Source organism: Podarcis bocagei, assembly GCF_964188305.1.
Source record: "Podarcis bocagei genome assembly, chromosome: 10".
Classification (NCBI taxonomy): domain Eukaryota; kingdom Metazoa; phylum Chordata; class Lepidosauria; order Squamata; family Lacertidae; genus Podarcis; species Podarcis bocagei.
The window spans coordinates 3,055,289-3,080,964 of NC_138135.1; the positions used below are offsets into that span (position 1 = coordinate 3,055,289).

General features: G+C 48.6%; 3 protein-coding genes and 1 long non-coding RNA gene across 5 annotated transcripts in view; 3 read left to right on the forward strand and 1 right to left on the reverse strand.

Moving 5' to 3' along the window:
* LOC308595857 overlaps positions 1 to 21,183 on the reverse strand; it is a 95,629-nt gene extending 74,446 nt beyond the window's left edge. The window contains exon 1 of the long non-coding RNA XR_014012130.1: positions 20,847 to 21,183. This is a non-coding gene — a long non-coding RNA (uncharacterized lncRNA). The remainder of the gene's footprint in view (positions 1 to 20,846) is intronic.
* The window catches only part of LOC308595650 (uncharacterized protein), a 302,145-nt gene that overhangs the window by 55,097 nt on the left and 221,372 nt on the right, over positions 1 to 25,676 (forward strand). The window contains exon 2 of the mRNA XM_081210190.1: positions 2,212 to 2,384. The gene's annotated coding sequence lies outside the window, so the exon portion shown is untranslated. The remainder of the gene's footprint in view (positions 1 to 2,211; positions 2,385 to 25,676) is intronic.
* LOC308595609 (uncharacterized protein) overlaps positions 1 to 25,676 on the forward strand; it is a 131,833-nt gene that overhangs the window by 52,518 nt on the left and 53,639 nt on the right. The gene's annotated exons all lie outside the window — the stretch shown is intronic.
* On the forward strand, positions 13,860 to 20,697 carry LOC308595686 (uncharacterized protein). 2 transcript variants are annotated; one of them, XM_081210303.1, is made up of 3 exons: positions 13,860 to 14,002; positions 17,525 to 17,697; positions 18,154 to 20,697. In XM_081210303.1, exon 3 carries the CDS (start codon positions 18,329 to 18,331, stop codon positions 19,748 to 19,750), a length of 1,422 nt encoding a protein of 473 aa, XP_081066429.1. In that variant the 5' UTR covers positions 13,860 to 14,002; positions 17,525 to 17,697; positions 18,154 to 18,328; the 3' UTR covers positions 19,751 to 20,697. The 2 variants fall into 2 exon arrangements, with proteins under 2 accessions (XP_081066429.1, XP_081066430.1); XM_081210304.1 differs by having other exon boundaries at positions 17,525 to 17,669.

The window sequence follows — 25,676 nt, forward strand, 5'->3', positions numbered from 1 at the left end:
TTCCTGTGCTGCTCCAGACATGTGGTCGACATATCTATGCATGTGCTTGGTTGGTACATTTATGAACATTTATTATATATATAAGACCTTAATTTTTTTATTACAGGATTCATCCAGTCCAGCATTTCGCATGATGAATTCTGCATATACGTTAAATAAGCAGGGAGACAAAATACAGCCTTGTCAAACTCCTTTCCCAATTTTGAACCAATCAGTTGTTCCATATCCAGTTCTAACTGTAGCTTCTTGTCCCACATAGAGATTTCTCAGGAGACAGATGAGGTAATCAGGCACTCCCATTTCTTTAAGAACTTGCCATAGTTTGCTGTGGTCGACACAGTCAAAGGCTTTGGCATAGTCAATGAAGCAGAAGTAGATGTCTTTTTGGAACTCTCTAGCTTTCTCCATAATCCAGCGCATGTTTGCAATTTGGTCTCAGGTTCCTCTGCCCCTTCGAAATCCAGCTTGCACTTCTGGGAGTTCTCAGTTGTAGCAGGAGACCCCGCCCTTCATTACAATGTAATGCACAAGCACCACACACACACACGCGCGCGCACCTCCCACCTCCCCAAGCCTAGAGATGCCCCTTCTAGAGGGGCATCCCCTAGAAAGCCTTCTGTAAATAAGGAAGCGCTAGTTTGACAGCTCCGCACGGAACTCTTTTTATTTTCGTATATTTTCCCTTAGTGGACTGTAACACTCTACCTCACCCTATCCTTATTATGGGTAGACCAACTGTCTGAACTCCGCGTCAATCGGCTGCCATTTCAGCCAATCAGCGTTACCAAACAGCGCCCCTTGTGGCGGCCACACAGATACTGCAGGCAGCAGGCGCCCGCTTCTCTATCTTTGACAGTTCTCAAATACAAAGTTTCCGAGTCCAATTGACTGTGACTGATTTAATCAAAATGTGTGCAGACCGCTTCCGGGAAGGCAAAAGTGCTTTGAACTTCAAGGACAGTATTCTTCATAAATTCATTATAAATCAGCCGTATATCGGATTTTCACCGGACCACTTTTATTTTGCTTCATATTACAAGGACTATCAAAGGCAGGTGGCCTGATACCAGTCAGCCATAATCCCTTGACCGAGCAGGCACGTACTCTGCGAGCCCTTCCCAGTTGGCATGACAACCTTGATAGTCATCTTGATGGGCTCAGACAAAAGACTATCAAGGGCACAACAAACTGCATACATTAGTGTATTCCACACAGACTCTGACAAAAGGACCGTGACCGGATTCCCCTCAGGGGGCAGGAAACTGCGCCTTTTCCCTTTGTTTCCTGAAAATGACTCATGTGGGGGAAGAGAAGGGGCTCCAGCTGGGTGTCAGGATACTCAGATTACCTGTGCAACCCCTCCTCGACTCCTCCTATTTTTAATATAGTCATGATGTAAAAATGATGTATTTTTAGGGGTGTAGCTTAGGGGATTAGGAGCTAATAAAAGTTGGGGTCTTCTTTTCTTCTGGGCTTCCATCTTGCTTCACCTTGTGGGCGGTGGGAGTCCTGTCGCGACAGTCTTTCTTCAATAAAGACCAAGCCTACAGGCTGCTGATTTGCTTCAAAGTTGCTCTGGTTGGTGTCTTGATTTTGTCCAAGGGAGCCCTCGGATTTTCCGGTAACAGGACAAAGAGGTAAAGGGGCAGCGGGGGGTGGAGAGGGGGGTAAGGACCCAGAGACCCCCGCCAGCTCCCCCCCGGCACCTTCCGTGGGGCCAGGATCCCGGCACTCTGGGTGCAGGGGGTGCCAAGGGCGGAGGTAGGAGGGGGGCACCCCCGGGGCAAGGAAGTGCCCCCTTCAAGGTGACCAGAGAGGGATCCCTGGAAAGTGGGGGGTCGTGTCCACCCACCCCTTCTGTCCTGCAATCACCATCCTCTTCCCACCCCATAACCCCCTGCCCTGTCTGGACGCAGCGCTTCTGCCCAGTCCAACCATTGGTCCCCTGGAGAGGAGAGGAAATCCCCAGAGGAAGAGAGGAGGGGGGAGGCCTTCTCAGAAGCAGCTCTTGGTTTCCGCAATCGCACCCAGGAAGCAGCCAGAAACCTTTTCCTCTCTCTCAGGCTTCCATCTTTATTGTCTTTTCCACTGAGGATGAGGATAATGTACACCTGTCCTCAGAAACAGGGTTGCAGAGTCCATGGAATGGCTCTCAGGCTTGATATAGAAGTTGCACCTCAAAAGCATTTCTGTTCCCCCTATTCTTTGTAGGCAATGTCAGAGTGACTGACAAGCTGAGATACAATCCATCATCATCCGATGACAGCGACTGCATGAATCTTCCCAGTCAAAGGACCCATTTTCATGATAGACAGTGCCTGTGGCTGGAGGCTCTACACACAGGGTGTGCCTGTACAGGCCAAAGACTGCCAGTATTAGCACAGGTGAGGTGTGTGTCATTCCCAAATTTATAGACTGTATGTGAATGAGAGTTTGTGGGTGGGATTATAGTTTATGGCAACCCTGTGATTTTCTCCACCCATAACATTTCGTAAGCTAATATTGCAGTACGAATTCCAAAATAACTACAAAAAATCACATGATAATAATAGTACAGTGGTACCTCAGGTTAATAACTGAATTCGTTCTGGAGGTCCATTCTTAACCTGAAACTGTTCTCAACCTGAAGCACCACTTTAGCTAATGGGGCCTCCTGCTGCCGCCGCGCGATTTCTGTTCTCATCCTGAAGCAAAGTTCTTAACAAAAGGTATTATTTCTGGGTTAGCAGAGTCTGTAACCTGAAGCGCCTGTAACCTGAGGTACCACTGTAGAAGTTATAGTATTCGTCTTTTCCCCCAGCCGCTCTGGGCAGCTTACAGTACATATAGGTAAAGGGACCCAGTCGCGGACGACTCTGGGGTTGCAGCACTCATCTCGCTTTATTGGCCGAGGGAGCCGGCGTACAGCTTCCGGGTCATGTGGCCAGCATGACTAAGCCGCTTCTGGCGAACCAGAGCAGTGCACGGAAACGCCGTTTACCTTCCCGCCAGAGCAGTACCTATTTATCTACTTGCTCTTTGATGTGCCTTTGAACTGCTGCTAGGTTGGCAGGAGCTGGGACCGAGGAACGGGAGCTCACCCCGTCGCGGGGGTTCGAACCACCAACCTTCTGATCAGGAAGTTCTGGGCTCTATGGTTTAACCCACAACGACACCAGTGTCCCTACAGTACATATACAAGACAGTAAAACATCAAACATTAAAAACCTCCTGATACAGCTGACTTCTAAATGTCAGATGGTTGCCTGTTTCCTTGCCCTCTGAAGGGAGGGCATTCCATGGGGCAGGAGGCCCTCTGCCTGGTTCCCTGGAACTTCACTTCTAACAGCAAGGGAACCAGCAGAAGACCCTTGGAGGCAGACCTCTCTGTCCGGACTTAGCGATGGGGATGAAGATGCTCCTTCAGGTCCACAGGGCCAAGGCTGTTGAGGGCTTCAGGTTGCAGATCTTGCTCCTCCATAATGATTGATGTATAGTTAGCAGAGTAGGAGAAAACACAGAGGCAGCAAAAATATTCAGCTGAGAAATTTACTACTTAAGACAGATAAGCATAACAGGATCCCAAAAATAGCAAAAACTTAATTTACAGTAAAACCCTGACTTAGCATACCAAAACAGCACTCAAGTAAGAAACAGACAAGCAGAGTAGAGTAATATCAGACTATGAAGTGGGAGCAGGCGCATTTCAATACTGTAATTTATATATAATTCAATGTCAGAGTAACCCTGGGACTAGATAACAAGCCTCCAGGTGGACGTGCCCCATCTGCCCTTCACGTTCCTCTTCCGCACGGGCAGAATCTGCCTTCTGGACTGTGGGATTCACGGTTGTTCTCCTCCTCTCCATCCACCAGGGCTTGACTTCAGGTGCAGCAGAATTCCCCAGCCCCCCAAGGATTTGAGACCCATCAGCTTTCCTCACCTGGTTTAGCTGGCTGGTTGAAGCCGTTTCTTGAACCCCTGTTGCATGCTGACAGCTTCTGGAAGCCACAGGTGAGAGCTGAGTGCAGGGTGGGCACCACAAGGGTGGAAAAATGCCCCCAGAAGGTGCAGGACATGTCCCCCACCAAAGGAACTACTGCTCTCCAACACCCCATGACATCTAGATTCAGGTAGGTAGCCGTGTTGGTCTGACACAGTTGAAATAAAAAATTAAAAAATAGTCCAGTAGCACCTTAGAGACCAACTATGATTGTTCTAGGTATAAGCTTTCGTGTGCATGCACACGAAAGCTTATATCTAGAACAAACTTAGTTGGTCCCTAAGGTGCTGCTGTTGTTGTTGTAGTAGTACTTTTCCATATTCCCAGAAGTTATTATTCAATCCTGCTGCAAGGGAGTTTTCCTACCAGAGGACCAGAGTGTATATTACTATCATACTGATTTTACTGCTATGGCTGTTTTTGCTGTCATGGACTGGCTGGGTGTGGGGGGGGGGAGGCACCAGCTGGGGAACCCTCAAGGGAAGAAGGCACAAAGCCTGGGGCTGGTGGTGGGATGGCAATGAGAAGAAAGAGGGAGAAAAGGGAGCAGAACAGGAGGGAAGATGTTCCAAGCTAGAGGAAACAGGGTTTCGTGAGCAGGAAGAGTTTGGGGCAGAGAGCAGTTCAGGCTCAGAGGGAGGAGAGGAGGGGGCCAGGAGACCCAAAGGAGGCCGGCTGCTGAAGCATCCAGGGAGACTCCCCCTCCTGCTGCGACCACCTCCCCTCTCCCCTGATCTCCTAGAGCAGTGTTTCCCAACCGGTGTTCCGCGGCACACTACTGTGCCGTGAGACATCGGCTGGTGTGCCGTGGGAGGGAGGCGGGCGAGTCGGGCGGCGAGAGGCGGCGGCGGCGAGGATCCGCGTCGAGCCGGGGGCGGCTCCGCGGTGGTGGTGCCGAGCGGCGGGGCAGCGCGCGCAAAAGGGAGGAGCGCGAGACAGCGGAGGAGGAGGAGGCCGGCATGTCCGGGCAGCAGCAGCAACAGCAGCAGCAGCAACTCCCGCCGCCGCCCCCTCCTCCGCCCGCTATCGCCGCCACCACCACAACAGCCGCCGCCGCCTCAGCTGCCGCCGTCCCTCAGTCCCTCGCTCTGCTGCCTCCTCCCACCCCGGCAAGGGGGAGGGAAAAAACTTTCACTTTTGTGCGTCCCTCCTGGCGTGACGCTGCGCGCTGACGTCACGGGGCGGGGCTTTAATGGTGGTGTGCCGCGAGATTTTTTTCCGGTAAACAGGTGTGCCGTTGCCCAAAAACGTTTGGGAAACACTGTCCTAGAGCACACAGAGAAACCCAGTTCAGACCCCATGATCCTGCACATGATATTAAGAGGGTGTTTCCCTGCCCCCCACCATGCATCACTTTAATCTTGTTGACAATGAACTGTATTTTCAGCCCAATCACCCCGTTTGGAGAGCTCTCCTTGCAATCTCTCTTTCTTTGAACAACCCAGGACAATTTACTGCCACCAGCAAACTTTCCCCCCTCCCTGCTCACTCCTAACTCTAGATCCTTTATGAACAAGTTGAAAAACCACGGGTCCCAATACTGATCTATTGGGAACTCCACTTTCTGCTTCTCTCCATTCATAGGAGTCTCCGTTTATTACTACGTGTTCCTCCCTTCTCCCATCCTTCTGTGCTGTGGAGGAAACCCTGTGGAAGATTTATGGAGTGAATTTCGCTTCTCCACACATCCAACACTGCTCAGCATTCAGGGAAATAGAAGAGGAAAGCTGGCCACAATCCAAGAGACTGAGGTCAGCAGAAAGCGAAGCAAAGCCTACTCACAGGGAAGCCGCTCCAGCTTCCAGCCCGTTGGCTACCACAATGGCTGAAGAATTGCCCTTTGGGAACGGCACAGCTGAATGGAAGTGGGCGAGGAAGCCCCACAATCGCTCCTGCTGGAGGAATAGGGCACTGACCCCAATACTCAGAGGTGATGACCTGGTCCTTTAGGGGCACTGTTACGCCATCAGGAACCGGGAGTTCCCCACACCTGCCTCCCTTGTCTGGATTCAACCTCAATCCCTTAGCTGCCATCCATCCTCCAACCACCTCCAGAAAGGCACACAGGGAACTCACTGCCTTCACTGGTTCCAATTTAAAAGAGAGGAAGAGGTAGGAAGAGCCTGCCCATTGTCTTTTCCTTCACAAATCCTGTCTTAAGGGTACATTTAAGATATGAATAGGGTGTAAGGCTGTGACCTGGCACAGGAACTAAATATTCATCATTACAAAAGACTGGCCAGGCTCCCCAGGCAATCCAATCAAGTGACCATTAAACAGGTAACCTGGCAGACAGGAGGTAAACAAACCACTCAGATTTCTGCTGTAAACCGCCCTTTCTGTGATGTAGGTATGATGTATCGGGGGTGGGGGGTGGTCTTGGGTTACACCTCTTCTGTGGTGTATGTATGATGTATGGAGGGGTGGTCTTGAGCTCCAGGGCAGGGAATTTAAAATGTCTATATAAGGCCTTGTGCGCCATTGTTCTGGGTTCCTCCTCCTTCTCCTGCGTGTGGTGAGTGAGGACCCTGTTGCAACAGATCAATAAAGATCAGGCTTACTAGCTGCTTTGCTTCTCAACACAACAACAACAAATGTTCATTCGGCTTTACGCCCATCATGAAGCACAACACAACAAAACAAATCAAATAAAAAATCATACAAACCACAAGTAGTATAACACAGTTCACAACTCACAAGGACGGATATTAGCCATTCATAAAAAAGTTTAAGATTAAGATTAAAAAAAATTTGGCACTACACTAAAAACAATATGTGATGTCATTATAGAAAATTCTTATGACTATCAATAATCAGCTAACATTCCGTTCCATCTCTTGTACGAGAGGACGGCTGTTAGGAATTTAGCAACCTGTAGGGTAATATAAGGATCCACATCTTGAAGAACCCAGGCAAGCTGTAGGTCTACTGGTTTGTCAGCCATAGGCTGGATTATGGGGTTTAGTATACTAGCACGGGCTGAACTGTACAAAGGGCAGATATGATGTAGAGATTCAGATGTTTTCATTTCACAAGCACACATTGAAGGGACTTGGCCCTAGTGAATCTATGTCTCAGCACGTTTGTTGGAAAGACATTGAACCTGGCTCTAATGAAGGCATATCAGTGAGACGCGGCCATAAGCGATGTTAAGTAGGACGGAGCGCGGTAGATAGGGGTTATGCCGAAATTTAACGGCGAGCAGGCTCCACCACCAGCTAAGAAATTTTGGTATAGCTCCGCATCATCCAGCCTTTGATTTATACAACTTTTTGCCACATTTAGATCCAGTTTGAGCAATTCAGTGGGCGAGATCTCATAGGACAGCAATTTGGCATGGATTTTTCCTGACCACAAATTTGTGAAGTCATCCCGCCACATGCATTGAATTAGATAGTGGTTCGGGAGTTTATGCCATAGGGATATCCAGTAGATCAAAACTCTCCTCCATATGACTAACTCCACTGAGGGGATCTTCATTTCTAAGCGAATGGCCGCATTACTTACGCATGTTGGTAATTTTAAAAGTCGGCGTAAGAATTGTCTTTGAAGTGTCTCTAAAGGTGAGAGGTTTGCAAAGGCAGCCCATAAAGGAGCAGCATAGGCCATTGTGGCCATCACTTTGATGCTATACACTTTCAAGGCCGCAGGGATGAATAAAGCCCCCTCAGAGTAGAAAAAACGGAGGAGGGAGTGTGATAGGGCTTTTGTCTTGTTTTGAAGATATTCAACGTGCGCTTTCCACCCTAGATTATATTGAAAATAAATTCCTAAGTATTTAAATTTATGTACTTGTTCGATTTTCGTGCCCTCCAGCTTCCATGAATAAAGTTTTCAACTCCTTGAAAATATCAGTACTTTAGACTTGGTGTGGTTGATAGACAGATGATTAGAATGGCAATATGTCACAAAAATCTTTAATGCCCTCCTTAAACCCACTCTAGAGTAAGAGAGTAGTACCGCATCATCTGCGTAGAGAAGTAAAGGACAACGGTAATCAGCTATGCGAGGGGTGTGGATAAATTTTTGTGTGACGGCTAATGGGTTCCTCATATCACTGATAAATAAGTTAAAAAGAATCACTGATAAATAAGTTAAAAAGAAGCGGGGCTAAAATACAACCCTGGCGTACACCCTTATTTACTGGCACTGGGTTAGTCAGGTCTCCAGCAGGGGATAATCTCACCCTGGCCACGGACCCGGCATGAAGTTGGGAGATAAGCCACAGGAGCCTTCTATCTATTCCCCAACAGGCAAGTTTATCCCATAGCAATTTCCTCGGAATACTATCAAACGCAGCTTTCAAATCTATGAAAGCTGCGCAAAGTTGGCCCCGTCGAGGTGTCGAGTATTTCCGGGCTAAGTGATAAAGAATAATTGCCTGGTCTGTTGTGGATCGGTTTGATCTAAATCCAGCTTGCTCATGTCCAATCAGGTCAGCCTCAACTGACCACTTCATCAACCTTGTCAGCAAAAAACGGGCATATATTTTCCCAATGGACGATAGCAGACTGATATTCCGATAATTCCCTGGGTCACCGGGAGGGCCTTTTTTGTAGATAGGAATTATAATGGCCTCCTTCCACGTTCCTGGTATTAAGCCCGTGGCATTTATTGCGTCGAACGTTTTAGCTAAAATCCCTGCCCACCATGCAGAATGAAGCTTTATGGCCTCAACTGGGACCAAATCTGGCCCAGGGGCCTTACCAGTTTTCAGCTCAGCTATCAATTCTAGGATTTCAGCAGGGTCGGTATTGGGCCAGACGGGAAGGGGATTAGAAGGTCTCCAATGAGTGGCCGGAGCTTCTGCCACTGAGAAATATTTTCTCAGGAACTGCTCCCATGTAGGGGCCGGGATCACCGTTAAGGGGTATTTCGTGTTTCTTCCCTTATTAAGGACCAAAATTTCCGGGAGTTATGAGATTTTGAGGCAGAAATTATAGTCTGCCAACGATTTAAATGCCATTCCCGTTTGGCCGATTTCTGGGCCTGTTTGTATGCTTTTTTAGCCAGGGAATAAGATGGAGGTAAAGCCGGAGCGCCGGAAAGTTTATAATCATTGTATAATCATTGTATATTGTATATTGTATGAAGATGGAGTCTGGCTAGTTTGCACCAAGTTGAACCAAGGGGCGCCAAATTTAAAATAGTCTTTTTTAACTCCATAGGTAGGAGAAGTAAAAAAGCGAGTTAAAACTTCTATCAGGCAAGAAAAAAAGTTCAAACAGGTAATAGGATCACGTGGGACTATTCCTACGTCCGGCTGATCACCAGGAAACTTTTCTCTGATAAAATCCATATATCTATGAGCGAGGGCAGGGGACCATCTAGTCCCCTTTACTTTAGAGGACGACTCCACAGTCACCGGGATTGGGTGGAAGCGGTCGAGCAACTGCCAGTCAACACATAACTTGGTTGTCAGGGGAAGATGGTCACTAAATTGGGCATTATCAATTTTAAAGGAGGTGACATTCAAAAATAGATCCCGGGAAACCAAAACATAGTCGAGAACACTGTTTGATTTTAACCCCAGGTGGGTGAACTCTCCTGGTATGTCTGGAGGACACCTGCCGTTTAATATTATTAAATTAAGGCGTAGAGTCATCTGATAAAGCATCACTCCCGCCTTGTTGACTTTTACATCCTTTGATATTCTAGTGGGGGTGTATGCTAGATCGTAAGTTTGAGCGCCAGGGTCAATCCACCACTTAGACTTTTTAAGAGCCTCCCAATTTGAGGCTATCCGAGCGTTAAAATCGCCTCCAGTAATGAAGGGGACATTGGGATATTTAAGATAGCAAGAAAGTAAAAAATCCTCTAGGGATTCCCATCTAGAAGTAAGATCCGCTGCTAACCCTCCCGGAGGGAAATAGACATTTGTAACCAATAAAGAGAAGTTTCCACCAGAGATCAGTCCGGTAATAGCATAAGGCGGAAATGCATGCACTAGTGAAAGTTTAGCCCGAAGTTTAAGGGAGATACCAATTGTAAGGCCACATTTAGGGCGGCCACCATTCGTTGACGGGCTAGCAGGCAGACATATAAACTCAAAGCCATTTAACTCAATTTCCTCCTCCACCCAAGTTTCTTGTAATAGTATAATAAGAAAGGAATTAATATATTTTTGGAATTCTGGATCTAATTTTTTACTTTTCCATCCAGCAATGTTCCAACTTAATATTGAAGGCTGGGGTTTCCCCGTACCTCCAATTGACTGTCATTCGGAAAACTGGCTCAACTTTAATACGGGAAGAGGGGAGCCAATAAAGAAATCAATTATCTTCCTCTGATGAAAAACCTCTCGTAAAGGCTGAGTAGGATTTACAAGGTCATCTGACTGTTGAGCTTGGCCACTTGATCTACTAGGAGTAGGACCTTGAACAGGGGTGGACCCCTTTTCCAAAAGAGTTTGGTGGGCCACCCGGGGTGGACCAGCTATCTCGTCAGAAGTTTGGTCTCTCTGTAGCCTGCTACTGGTCTTTTGAGCTACATGATTTATGTGGCCTGTTGGGTCTTCAATCAGTTCCGTCACTGATCTTGCTGTTGAATCCATAATACTCTGCAAGGAGGGATGAGGCTGGGCGGTAGGACTATTTGGGGAGGTTGGCAAAGGCACCTCTTCTCTTGATTGGTCAGTGCTATAAGAAGGTTCCAGGTCTGGCATCGATGAATGTGTAGAAGGGGATTTTTCCTGTTGTGTGCTGCTTTCTTCAGGTATGTTTTTCGATGGACGGTCATGCAAATCTATTAAGAGCACAGAGGATTGTTCTGCTTGGAGGGGAGGACTGGTTGTTTCTTCTTGGGGTTGTATCTTATCCTCCATTGCCGACATGCATTTAGCATTAGATATTGAGAGATCCATATGATCTGGTTCTTCTAGAGAGACATATTCGCTGTACGTGAGTATTCTGGTGCTGAGCTTCCTAATAAGTTGGGTTTTAAGCGATTCCAGTCTTTTAATAATTTCTTTTTGTTCCACCACTGGTAAATCTGCGAAGGAGGCAATGAGTTCGATCTCTTCTGGTGGTGTCAGGCCACTTTCCGGATGGTCATTGTTCTTTGCTAGGGGAGTGGAGACCACATAGCTCTTCTCCTGGGGTAGACCACCCACCCCGGTGTCCATTGGTGGATCGGGTTTAGCAGATTTTGAGCCCTCTTTGGTTGTTGCCTCCAACAGTAGGGGTTTAGGCTTAGGGTCTATAAAGGCTCTTGTTGGTACTATCCCACAGCGAAACAAAAATGCTTTCTTTCGTAGTATGATAGTGGGAATTTTTGTGGATTGGAACGCAAGCAGGACTCTCTGGGATTTATGATGATGGACAAGGGGGAGGACTGCACAGAGGTCAATTTGTGTTGCCTCCATATTTAAAAGCACCTTTAGGAGATCCTTGACACCACACAGAGTTCTCCATCTTGGGTCCCCATTTTGTATAGTTAGGCTCACTTTCCTTGGTGTTAAGATCAAGGATTGATGACCTAATTGAAGGTTAAGGCTGAATTTAAATTTGTCGGTACGTTTGTTATTTAAGGACAAACTCCTCGTCCCCTTCCTCTCTTCAAGGGACTTAACACCGGCTGACGCTGGGGAAGTAGAAACTAGCTTTTGTTGGAGGCTGTGCAGCTGGGACGAAAGATCATCTAGTCTTTTGAATATACAGTGCAAGGTTTTGATTATTAAATAGGACTGTTCAAATGTCATATGATTGGTCGTGCCAAGGACCAGTTCCTCCTTCTGAGGAGAGACTACACTCTTACTGTTGGCCACATCGCTTGTTGTTTGTGGAATTATTCGCTCTTCGTCTTTAAGTGCAGACGCGCAATCAATCAGTGGGTTGAAGCGGTTCTGCGTTTCTACCATGTAGGAACAATCCAGTAGATTACTCCCTTCTTTAAAGTGACATGGTTCAACCCTTGTTTGCTTTGATCTCGGAAAGGGAACGGGGACTATCTCCTTGGAGTCTCTAAGACGTTTCCCATATCCCATATTTCAGATATCGAGAAGAGGGGGGATAGTATTTCAACGTCAACCCAGGTGATAAATATTTCCTTCTAGCCTACCAGCACTTGCAGTGGGGGGATATTTCACTACCTGTTCATATGAACGTCGGCGTCTTCACCTACACCCTCACAGGCCGGCAATTTAGGTCTATTTAGGTCTACAAGGAGACTACCGGTAAGCAGCACAGACCATTCCTTTGAAGTCCTGCTCCCACCGGACTAAAACTAATATAAGATTCTCCTTCAAAGCTTATCGCAGGGCCCACCGCGGGTCGGTCTCAGATGAAAGGGAAACTCCCAAAGGCCTCACCTTGAACAGGGGAGTTTCTCTTCGTGCAGCTTAAAGATTTTTCTCCAGCATCTAGTTCACCAGCTCAAGCAGACATTACCGCCACCGCCACCGCGAGTTCGTTCTATTTTAGTCCAAGTTTTTAGCCAGGAATCAAAGCAGGCAATCAATCACAGGAGCCGCTCCTTTAGGCATTTGTTGATGGGGGAGGCCAGCCTGGTCAGTAGCACAGCAACAAGCCAGTAAAACAATAAAAACGTTAACTAGGAAAAACAGGGGCAATGGTGAGGTGCTAAGGCAGCCAATAAATCATTAAAACTATAAAATTAGTGTCCAAGAAAGCTAAAAAACCGACTTAAAATCTTAATTGAAGGCAGGCGAACCTGACTATGCTGCTATCTCCATCGCCATCTTGCAGCCCCCCTCCAAAGAAAGCCTTTGCTTCTCAATATTCTCTGCTTGGCCTCTGTTATTTTCTCCTACCAATAGGGAACCTACGTAAGGACTCTATATGGGCTCTTGGATACCCCATAAGGGGAAAAGGGCAGATTTTTTATTTAAAACACTTGCTTGGAACATTTATTTTATATATATTAGACCTTAAAATTCTTACAACAATTGCATATGGTTGCATGAACTTTTAAGACCTCTCCCCATTTCCCACAATACATTTTTCACAGCATCATCCATACATCACAAATGTGTCACAAAGTAGGAGTGTTTGGAATTTAGAAACATGAGCCCGTCACCCTGCCCTGTCAAGAACCCCAATTTCCCATACCTTTTAACTACCCTCTTCCCCAAAGAACCATAATAGTATTTACAATCTCCCCAGCTGCAAGGCTTTCCTCCACTTCTCCTCTGAATGCATCAGGATTCAACCCACCATCCTGATGGATTTCTGCCTGAGGCATGTGCTGCCCTTGATCGCCTCCTGCCTCCTAAGGGATTATGGAGTCAGGGGGAGCCCTGGAGACCCCAATTCCAGAGGAGTCATTAGTCGTGGGAACCAAGGACATCCGTCAAACCGTTGAATTTTGGCGATTATCGCACGTTTCTACAGTTTTCTATATTGGATACTCGGAGGACACAGTCCGATTCATGGTATCCGCTTCTTGGTACAGTTGTATAGGCTGCTTCTCTGAGCCTCTTTGCTGTTGTGCATGGAAGGTCCCTGTGTCAACGGTCATTGTCCTGGCCTTAGTCCGAGGCTGTGGTGGGGACTTGGGGTTTTGGGGGAGTCGTATAACTGTCCCCCCCATCCTTGTCTAAAGAGCACCAATACCTAAAACACGGACGCACGGCTCGTGGCGTGGGGTGGGCGAGGGAAGGGTTTTGCAATATAAACATTATAGCGGGGGGACCCCACTTTGTCATTGGATTGCCAGGATCAGCCCGTCCCCCGCTCTCGTGATCCACAGATGGAAGAGGGGAGGAGGGAAACCTCCCCCCCCAATTCCTCCCCTCCCCTCCCGGCACATCGTTCTCTCACCCCTCCCACACAACCCCAAATCCCGCCCCCATATGTTGCACCCATTCCTCCTCCTCCTCCTCCTCCCCTCCCAAACTGATTGCTTCTCCCGCAAGTGGAGCTTCTGCGCTGGATTGCTGCTCTGCGCCGTAGCTCTAGGGGCGCGCGCTTTCAGAAAGGGGAGGGAGGAGGCAGGGGAGGACACCCCACCCCCGTGGATGTTGCAGGGAAGGAAAGGAGAATCGGGAGCGAGGACAAAGAGGTAAAGGGATTGCGGGGGGAGGGGAGGGGCGGTAAGGACCCAGAGACTCCCGCCAGCTCCCCAAAGCGCCTTTCGTGGGCCCCACGGGCAGGGCCTGGATCCCTGCACGAGTGCTGCGGAGGGGGCTTTCCTTGGCCCCTAAGGCGCCCTGGCAGGGGCGGACATGGTGCCCCCACTCAGGAGGTCCCCACGAGGGACCCCTTGCCCCGTTTCCCCCAGGCAGGCATCCCTGGGGCCCTGTGGGCTCCGCATGGAGAAAGGCGTGTCATGAATGGGTTAATGGGCGCGAGACGCCTGGATAGAGACCCCCGTGTGGCTCGTGTTGGGGGGGTGCTCTTGATGGAGATGTGGGGCGTGCAGGGCGAGCGGTGGGTGAGCCCCGATAAGGCGGCCTCTGGGTGCAGGGGAGGCTCAGGGAAAGAGGGAGGGGTCGAGGAAGTCGGGGGGGGGAGCATCCCTGGGGCAGGGAAGGGCAGCAATGGGGGGGGAGCTAGGTAGTCCAGTCTTTGGGGCTTGTCTCCTTCATGGCCCCCACCAGCTCCCAAAAAGCATCTTTCGTGGGCCCCTTAGGCGCCTTGGCAGCGGCGGACATGGGACCCCCACCCAGGGGGTCCCCACGAAGGCCTCCTTGCCCCGTCCCCCCCCCACAAGGATCCCTGGGGCCCTGTGGGATCTGCACGGAGAAAGGCGGGCCATGAAAGGGTTAATGGGCGCGAGGGACGCCTGGATAGAGACCCCCGTGTGGCTCGTGCTGTGGGGGTTGTCCTCTGGATGGAGAGGTGGGGCGTGAAGGGTGAGGGTGAGCCCCGCCAAGGCGGCCTCTGGGTGCAGGGGAGACTCAGGGAAAGAGGGAGGGGGTCGAGGAAGTCGGAGGGGGAGCATCCCTCGGGCAGGGAAGGGCAGCAATGGGGGGGGGGAGCTAGGTAGATGATGGGGCTTGTCTCCATCATGTTGCCTGCCGGGATTCTCTGGAGGGGCCGCATTGGCTTCTTCCTCCCGCCCAAGAATCGGCCACCCCTTCAAAGCTACCAGTGGGATCCCTGGAAAGTGGGGGGTCGTGTCCCCCCACCCTTTCCTTCCTGCAACCTCTATCCTCCTCCCACCCCATAAGCCCCTGCCCTGCCCAGACGCAGCGATTCTGCCCAGTCCAACCACTGGTCCCCTGGAGAGGAGAGGAAATCCCGAGAAGAAGAGGGGAGGGGGGAGGCCTTCTCAGAAGCGGCTCTTTGTTTCCGCAATCCCACCCAGGAAGCAGCCAGAAACCTTTTCCTCTCTCTCAGGCTTCCATCTTTATTGTCTTTTCCACTGAGGATGAGGATAATGTACACCTGTCATCAGAAACAGGGGTGCAGAGTCCATGGAATGGCTCTCAGGATTGATACAGAAGTTGCACCTCAAAACCATTTCTGTTCCTATTATTCTTTGTAGGCAGTGTCAAAGTGACTGACAAGCTGAGATTCTTCCCAAAGGACCCATTTTCATGGTAGACAGTGCTTGTGGCTGGAGGCTCTACATACAAGGGGTGCTTATACAGGCCAAAGACTGCCAGTATTAGCACCGGTGAGGTGTGTGACCTCCCCAAATTTACAGACTGTATGTGAATGAGAGTTTGTGGGTGGGATTACCGTTTACGGCATCCCTGTGATTTTCTCCACCCATAACATTTCATGAACTGATATTGCAGTACGAATTCCAAAATATCTACAAAAAAAATCACAATATAATAAGAATGATGGTAGTATTTCTCCCCTGCCTAACTGGCTGGGTTTCCCCAGCCACTCTGGGCAAATTACAGTACATATAAAAGACAGTAAAACATCAGACATTAAAAACATCCTGATACAGGGCTGCCTTCAGCTGTCTTCTAAATGTCAGATAGTTGCCCATTTCCTTGCCCTCTGCCTGCTTCCCTGTAACTTCGCTTCTCAATGAGGGTGGGGGGGGGGTGAACCAGCAGAAGACCCTCGAAGGAGGACCTCAGTGTACAGACTGAGTGATGGGGGTGGAGACGCTCCTTCAGGTCTACAGAGAGTGAGGGTGTTTAGGGCTTTAGGTCAATGATCTTGCTCCTCCATAATGATTTCCAGAGCAAGTCCGACATACAATTATCAGAGTAGGAAAAAAACTTCAGAGACAACAAAAAATTCCTTCAGCAAATAAATTTGTAACAGAAGGCATAACAGGAATCTATGCCTGAAAAATGCAACCACAGCAATTTAAAGGTCAGCACCAACAATGCGAATTGTGCTCAGAAATGTACTGGGAGTCAATGAAGATCCTTTCAGACTGGTGTTATGTTGTCTCAGCGGCTGCTCCCATTCTGTTCTCTAGCTGCCACATTCTGGATTAGTTGCAGTTTACGAATCACCTTCAAATATAGCCCCATGTATCATATGGCAGTCGTCCAAGCGGGAGATAACCAGAGCATGCACCACTCTGGGGAGACAGTCTCCAGGCATGCAGGGTCTCAACCATCATACCAGATGGAGCTGGCAGACAACTGCCCTTGACACAAAATTAACCTGTGCCTCCATGGACAGCTGTGAGTCCAAAATGACCCCCAGGTTGTGCACCTGGTCCTTTTGGGGCACAGTTACCTCCATCAGGTCTAGGGAGTCTCCCACATCTACCTGCCCCCTTTTCCCCTTGGACAGTATTTCTGTCTTGTCAAAATTCAACCTCAATCTGTTAGCCGCCATCCATCCTCCAAGTGCCTCCAGAAACTCACACAGGACCTTCACTGGTTCCAATTTAAAAGAGTGGAAGAGCTGTGTATCATCCACATACTGGGGAACACGCAGCCCAAAGCCGCTGATGATCTCTCCCAGTGACTTCGTATAGATATTAAAAAGCATGGGGGAGAGGACGGAGCCCTGAGGCACCCCACAAGTGAGAGCCCAGGGGTCTGAACACTCATCCCCCAACACCACTTTCTGGACATGGCCCAGGAGGAAGGAGGGGAACCACTGCACAGCAGTGCCCCCAGCTCCCCTAGAGGGTCCAGAAGGATACCATGGTCAAAGGTCTCCAAAGCTGCTGAGAGAACCAGCAGAACCAGGAAAGAGCTTTCCCCTTGGTCTCTAGCCCATCGGAGATCATCAAGCAGTGCAACCAGGGTAGTTTCTGTCGTATGATGAGGCCTGAATCACAGTTGGAAGGATAATGGTGGCAGAAGCTTTCCTGGTCCTACACCTCCAAAAGCTCCAGGCCCAAGAATTTCATTAGCTTTCAAGGGGCCATTGGAGTTGCTGGAAGTAGGTGTCCAGGACACCATCCAACCGTCTTAGAGAGTCCACTCTGGATTTGTGTAGGTTTTCCTCCATAGCATTTTCTTCTCCTGAAGATAATTCAAGAGGAAGTGAGGGAGTGCACCAAAGTATTATGACCAGAGATTTCCTTCCCGTTGGGCTTCCTTCCCTGGTTGACGAGCCCCATCTGCCCTGACTTTCCTCTGCAGAACGGGCACAATCTGCCTTCTTGACTGTGGGATTCACTGTTGTTCTCATCCTTTCCATCCACCAGAGCCCGCCATCACCCACAGCAGAATTTCCCAACCCACCAAGAATTTGAGACCCATCAGCTATCCTCACTTGGTTTAGCTGGCCGGTTGAAGCCGTTCCTGGGATTGTGGCCCCTGTTGCATGCTGACAGCTTCCGGAAGCCAAAGGTGAAACATGACATTTCCCCCACCAAAGGTACTACTGCTCCCCTAACACCCCATGACATCGTATGATTATGATCTTTAAGACAGAACAGGAATAAATTCATGTCCCCAGAAATAACACTTCAGGCCATTAGTGAATCAATACTACATTTTCAAGGTACTACACATTCCACTAACTACAGTTTATCTATTTGCCTTGAATATCCTGCTTTTCAGTGTCATTTTAGGATAGTCCTGCATCAGAAGATGGGCATGAGATCAGACAGCACATCATTCTTTAAGAAATCATGCTGCTTTATGGAACATTGATTGAGGATTTGGAAAGGTGCTCTTGAATTACTATCATCTGACATGGCAACTTCAGTTCCTAAAAATTGGGAACATGGGTAGGAGGTGAAGGAGTGTAGGAGACATTGAAATAGGAGAATGTGCTAATGGAGGTTGATGTGTTGTCTTTCCCTTAATTCTCTTCCTTGAAACCCAACAGGATTTACTTTCCTCCCACTCTGAAGAAGGAGATGGTGAAGACAGTCAAAACTCCAGGGAATGGTGCACCTTTCGCTTCATTAGGAATAGAAATTAAAATGTGTAATATTCTTCATTGAATGAGCACACATAGTTCACATTAACGACCTCCAACAGGGAAGATACCATTTAAAGGTATGGAGTGCGGAAAGAGTGTTAGCAATAATGGAAAACTTAGAAGACATCAACATAATAGCACAGGGGAGAAACCATATAAATGTATGGAGTGTGGAAAGAGCTTCAGTCAGAGTGGACACCTCAATATACATCAACGGATTCACACAGGGGAGAAACCATATAAATGTATGGAGTGTGGAAAGAGCTTCAGTCAGAGTGGACACCGTAATATACATCAACGGACTCACACAGAGGAGAAACCATATAAATGTATGGAGTGTGGAAAAAGCTTTAGTGATAATGGAAAACTTAGAAAACATCAACGGACTCACACAGGGGAGAAACCATTTAAATGTATGGAGTGTGGAAAGAGCTTCTGTTTCAATGCAAACCTTAGAAAACATCAATGGATTCACACAGGGGAGAAACCATATAAATGTATGGAGTGCGGAAAGAGCTTTAGTGATAATGGACAACTTAGAAAACATCAACGGACTCACACAGGGGAGAAACCATATAAATGTATGGAATGTGGAAAAAGTTTCAGTCGGAGTGGACACCTCAATATACATCAACAGACACACACAGGAGAGAAACCATTTAAATGTATGCAGTGTGGAAAGAGCTTTAGTGATAATGGATACCTTAGAACACATCAACGGACTCACACAGGGGAGAAACCATTTAAATGTATGGAGTGTGGAAAGTGCTTCAGTGAGAATGGAAGCCTTAGAACACATCAGCGGACTCACACAGGGGAGAAACCATATAAATGTATGGAGTGTGGAAAGTGCTTCAATGAGAATGGAAGCCTTAGAACACATCAACGGACTCACACAGGGGAGAAACCATTTAAATGTATGGAGTGTGGAAAGAGCTTTAGTAATAATGGAAATCTTAGAAAACATCAACGGACTCACACAGGGGAGAAACCATATAAATGTATGGAATGTGGAAAGAGTTTCAGTCGGAGTGAACACCTCAATATACATAAACAGACACACACAGGAGAGAAACCATTTAAATGTATGCAGTGTGGAAAGTGCTTCAGTGAGAATGGAAGCCTTAGAACACATCAACGGATTCACACAGGGGAGAAACCATTTAAATGTATGGAGTGCGGAAAGAGCTTTAGTTTCAATGCAACCCTTAGAATACATCAACGGACTCACACAGGGGAGAAACCATATAAATGTATGGAGTGTGGAAAGAGCTTCAGTCAGAGTGGACACCTCAATATACATCAGCAGACTCACACAGGGGAGAAACCATTTACATGTATGGAGTGCGGAAAGAGCTTTAGTGATAATGGAAAACTTAGAAGACATCAACAGACTCACATAGGGGGGAAACCATTTAAATGCATGGAGTGCGGAAAGAGCTTCAGCCAGAATGGACACCTTAGAAAACATCAGCAGACACACAGTGGAGAAACTGTTTAAATGTATGGACTATGGAAGGAGCTCCAGTCAGAGCTGGAACCCTTGGATTTATGTCAACAAACTCAAACAAAAGCCAAACCTTATAAATATCAGGAAAGTAGATAGAGGTTCAGTCCTAGTGGAAGTTCTAAATCAACAGACTCACGGACAGGAAGAACTTTAGTACTTGAAACCCGTCAAACCATCAACAAACTCAAAGAGGAGAAGCAGTTTAAATGAAAAGATTGCAAAAAGTGCTTTATTTACAATGGAGTTTTTAAGGAATATCCAGAGACTCTCACATGTAAGAACCCATTTAAATGTATGGAGTGTGGGACATCTTCCTCTCAGAGTCCACTCTTTTCTTCACAGAAATGAACTCACCAGGAAATTGGTCTTTAAAACATGTTGTGTATGTGAAGTTCTGGTATTTATGTGTAAAACTGTATAGTAATGAAATATTGAAGGCAATGTCAAACAATGTGATTATAATCCAAGATGTAATATACCTTTCGATAGAGAAGGGAAGAGGGTTTATCTGGATTACTTGGTGGTCAGTGAGGGCTGGGCGATATATTGTCCATTACTGGTTTCTTGACCACATCATGATAACCTTTCAAAAACAATTGATATGGCAACACACCACAGATCACAGTGTGTGTTTCTGGGATGTGCCTGCAAGGAGCGGCAGAAAGCTTTGCTTCGTGAAGTCCCTGCAGATGCTGAGTTCCTGACTTCCCTCCCAGACGACAGGAAGCGAAAGACACACATCCTTTGCCCTGTGCCCTTCCAGCCTCTTTCCTCCCTTGCTCCCTTATGCCGGTGTGTGTACCTGATCTAGATATCCTGTGTGGTGTATTTTTTTACTGCTGAAACTGGATTTGCTCTCAGGAGCTAAGTTTTGTGCCTCACTGGGGACCCAGTGAGAACTGCAGGCTTTGAAAGCTCAGTAAACTATTACTAAAGAAGTCCTGCTGCCTCTGTGTTTTTGACCTCAGCATGGGAATTGCTTTACACGTGGCCCCTACCCTGCCAATACTTGGCTTATGCTCTGGAGTTGCTCTACTCAAGAATGCAAGACGGGTGCATATGTGTGTGACTGGTTTTTGCACCAAACTCTCTCACCCCCACCACCACATGATCTCCAAACACTGCTTCTTCACTAGAACTTCTCCCTGCCTCCTACATGTTCTGAAGAAAACTTAAAATACTGTAATTTAATGGGAGATTTCCCCCAAGCCTTATTGCAAGAGGGGGAAGGAGGGGCTGCAGGTACCAGGGAAGTCTCCTGGGGGCCCCATCTTCCCTCACGAACCCCATGGGGCAATCCCAGAGCTCCTGCTTATTCTGGGGTTTGGGGAAAATAGTCCTTTTCCATAGTCCCAGAAGTTATTATTCTTCCTTCCAGAGGACCAATGTGCATATTATTATTGTACTGATTTTACTGTTGTTGCTGCTTTTGCTGTCATGGACTGGCTGGGTGAAAGGGGGGGAGGCACCAGCTGGGGGACACCCAAGGGATGAAGGCTCGGAGTCTGGGTGTTGTAGGCCCCCAAAGGCTATCAAAACTCCTAGGTCTGGCCAATTAAAGGCTGATATGGGAGCCATTGGGGGCCAGGTCGGTTCTTTCATTTTCGCCTCTCCTCTGGAAAAGTGCTCTTTTTTGGGGGGTTGATTACTTCTGCCTCCTCCAGTGCCTACTGCATCCTCAGCGAGGTACAATACTTTCCTTTGAGCTTATGTAGGGTTCTCTCTCAGGACCGCTACCCAGGAGTCTGCCTATGCAAACTGCTCCGAACATCCAGGGTGTTTTGTCACGTTTCAAAAGCCTTCAAGCAAAACACAAAGTGGTACCTCGGGTTACATACGCTTCAGGTTACAGATGCTTCAGGTTACAGACTCCGCTAACCCAGAAATAGTACCTCAGGTTAAGAACTTTGCTTCAGGATGAGAACAGAAATCATGGTCTGGAGGCGCGGCGGCAGCAGGAAGCCCCATTAGCTAAAGTGGTGCTTCAGGTTAAGAACAGTTTCAGGTTAAGAACGGACCTCCGGAACGAATTAAGTTCTTAACCCGAGGTACCACTGTACCTCCAAAGGCTATAAAAACTCCTATTAAAGGTAAAGGCACCCCTGACCATTAGGTCAAGTCACTGGCGACTCTGGGGTTGCGGCGCTCATCTCACTTTATTGGCCGAGGGAGTAAAGGCACCCCTGACCATTAGGTCCAGTCACTGGCGACTCTGGGGTTGCGGCGCTCATCTCACTTTATTGGCCGAGGGAGCCGGCGTGCAGCTTCCAGGTCATGTGGCCAGCATGACTAAGCCGCTTCTGGCGAACCAGAGCAGCGCACGGAAACAGCGATTACCTTCCCGCCGGAGCGGTACCCATTTATCTACTTGCACTTTGACGTGCTTTCAAACTGCTAGGTTGGCAGGAGCAGGGACTGAGCAACGGGAGCTCACCCCGTGGTGGGGCTTCGAACCGCCAACCTTCTGATCGGCACGTCCTAGGCTCAGTGGTTTAACCCACAGCGCCACCCGCGTCCCTTAGGACTCCTAAGGGACTCCTAGGTATGGCCAATAATACTCAGGAGCCAGGAGGAAATAAGGCAGTGGAAGACAGAAGTGCCTGGCGTGCTCTGGTCCAGGGGGTCACGAAGAGTCGGACACGACTAAACGACTAAACAACAAACATACATCTGAATGGGGTTTCTCTGCATGCATTTCCCCACTCCTGGACCCAAGACCCCTCCCCAAGGGGCCAGCAGCGCATCCATGCAAAGGAAGAGCAGAGCTGCCACCCTCCTGCGACCCTCCGCGCCCTGACTTGCCCCCCTCTCGCCATGCAGCGCTGGGACCCCCGCTCTCCCCATGGGCCCTATCCTGGGAGAGAGGAGACTCACCGGATCCCAGCAGGCGCCCCCCCCCCAGGCAGCCTCTGCAGAGCCGAACCAACGGGACCCCCACACACCCGACTTCTGGCAGGAAAGGGGGGGTTGGGCTTTCGCTCTGGAGAACCCTGCCCCCCCCGGTCTTACTTTCCTGTCTAGGAATCTGGCTCATTTCCGTTTAACCCTTGGCAAGCCGAGCGCACCCAACTCATGCCTCTCCCTCTCTTGAGCATCAGGCACCAATGGCCTCCCGAGAAGATGGAGGAGGAGAGGTTTATGGATTACTTCTGGCAAGGGATACTTTCAGTTTGGGCCCCCTAACAGCTGGTCTGAAATATACTCAGAGTCGCAAAGTGATTTCATGCTCTTTATTCAGCTCATAGTGGTGAGGAGGAGGGATGAATGAATGTCCCCTCAAAGTATCTGCTTTATATACATTATTTACACAATGGGCTGCACATGATTGGCTAATTCCGGAATTCTACTGTAAGCCAATCAGGTTGTGGATTCGCTTCTATCTGGAGAATGATTGGGTGGTTCCTGCCAACCAATCATACTGCTGCATTGTTCTAGGACCAATCAGACTGCTGCATTCTGAATCCTATTGTTCTAGGACCAATCAAATTGCTGCAGTTTGGATCCTATTCAACTCAGTACATAACACCCCTCCCCTCTAAGTTCCAGTCCTGCCCGGGAGTTCACATTCATAGTCCTCAAGGTATGCCGGCGGCCTACGTGTGCGTTGCGGCCTGTGGTGTTCCCTGGTCAGGGGTTCAGGTTCTGGCTCATGTTCCAAGGATGCTGGCTGTGATGGGGCTGTTTGGTCTGGCATAACTGGCTCGCTCAGTTGTGGTTCTGGTTCTGGTGTCCTTGCGGCCTTGCGTGTCCTCTCTGTATTTACTGATTGTGCCTCTCCTGCTGGACCCTCCTGCTCTATGGGCCTCACTGCCCCTCTCGGCAGCTTCCGTTGCCAGGGCCTCCTCCAGAGCGACCTGGAACGTTAGGTCCTTCTTAGCGTAGAGGCGTCGTTGCAGCTTCTCATCCTTCAGGCCACCGACGAGGCGGTCATGAAGCATGTTCTCCAGCTCTGAGAAGTTGCAGAACCGGGCGGCTTGGCAGAGAGAGGTCTCAAACCCAGTTATGGTTTCCTCAGGGGCTTGCCGCTTTGCGTAGAAGGCATTTCGACGAGCCACCACTGAGGGCTGCAGCGAAAAGTGCCCCTTCAGCTGTTCCATTATTGTTTTGTATGGAACAGTAGAGACGTCTTCAGGCGCAAGGAGAGCCCGGGCGATTTCAAATGTCTCCTCTCCGCAGACGCTGAAGAATATCGCCCTCTTCTTTTTTTGAATCTTGGCGTTTCAAATCTAAGCATTTTGCCCTAAGCTTTGCAGAAGCCTTCATGATTCAAACATGGATTATAAAAAAAATCATTATAAGGGTATATGGTTATATATGGATATATGGCTAACTGATTATATGAAAAGCATAAGGTCCAGCTCCGAGGGCCTTATGGCAGTTCCCTCATTGCGAGAAGTGAGGCTAAAGAGGGCCTTCTCGGGCATCGTGACTGCCCTGTGGAACGCTCTCCCACCAGATGTCAATGAGATAAACCATTATACGACCTCCATAGACGCCTAAAAGCAGCTCCGTATCGGGAAGCTTTTAATGTTTTATGTTTTCTTCTATCCTTTTGTAAGCTGCCCAGAGAGGCTGGAGCAATCCAGTTGGATGGGTGGGGTACAAAAAACATTTTGTTGTTGTTGTTGTTGTTGTTGTTGTTAGACACCCAGCTTTTGATAGGGCTGCTTCGTTCTGTGCTTTTGGACTCCTAGGTGGGCTTATGGGTTTGGTGCTTGTGGATCTCATGGGATTTAATGTCTTGCCATTATAAATGCACGGGGATAAGCGCATTTACACAGACACATTTCCGTAAAAGGACCCGCAGGCGATACAATAGGAGCTTTTCTGCAAGTGGCCTTTGCAACACAACTCACTGGGTGGTAACAAAGTAGACACATTTGCCTCTCTACAACGGATGCTTTCGCTTAGCCCCGTTTCCTCAATGAATCCACCCATTTCTTGATGAAATAGAACTTCTTCCAGTAAAACATGAGCTGAAATAGTAAGGAGAGCAAAACAGCAGCCCTGTCTGACCCCCGTCAGCCTCCAGACTCCCCCAGTCACGTGGCAGGAGATTCTTCCTGAGCCCCCCTCCGTGAGATGGGTATGACATCATGGATGATCCAGTGATGATCCATATGATCCATTGATGATCCACATGGTCCAAGCAGGCTGGTCCAAAGAGCAGATCTCTATGCCTGAATGAAACGGGTCTGCCATGATGGATACTGGAGTCAAGAAATCCGCCCTTTCCAATGATCTTTCCGGCTGGCCAGGAAAAGGCAGGGAGCAGGAATCGTCAGGCATCCCGATGGACAGACAGACTTGTAATGTTGCCCAAACATGAACTCGGAGTCTGATCTGATTTCCATGTACAACGCATTTTGTGGCGCAAACGGAGATGTTTTTGGGGTGCTCTCTCTGTGACGGGGGGCGTATAAATTGTATAAATTGCAATGCGCTTTAGTTCTGGGCTGCTTCACTCCTTGCATGGGGCGAGGGGGGGGGGCTCCGTGCGCAAACAGATCAACAGCAGCCTTGCTTTATTCCTGGCCTCATTGTGTTGCCTCTGACGGAGACACAAGGGAAGAATTTTACCTGGGTGTCTGGTGTGTGTCTCTCTCTGTGTGCAAAAGCCCAAGCCCCATTTTTTTCCGTAACACAGGAGTCACAGAGCCCAACCCGCTGCTCAGTGTGCCCCAATACCTAAAACATGGAATGGATCTAAGATCATGGCGTGGGTGGCAGGGGGAGGGAAGGATTTTGCAATGTAAACATTGTAGGGGGGGACCCCACTTTGCAGTTGAATTGCCGGGATCAGCCCCTGCCCAACTCTCCTCATCCCCTGAAGGAAGAAGGGAGGGGGGAAACCTTCCTCTCCTTCGTCCCCCTCAATTCCTCCCTTCCCGGTACATCCTCCTCTCACCCCGCCCCC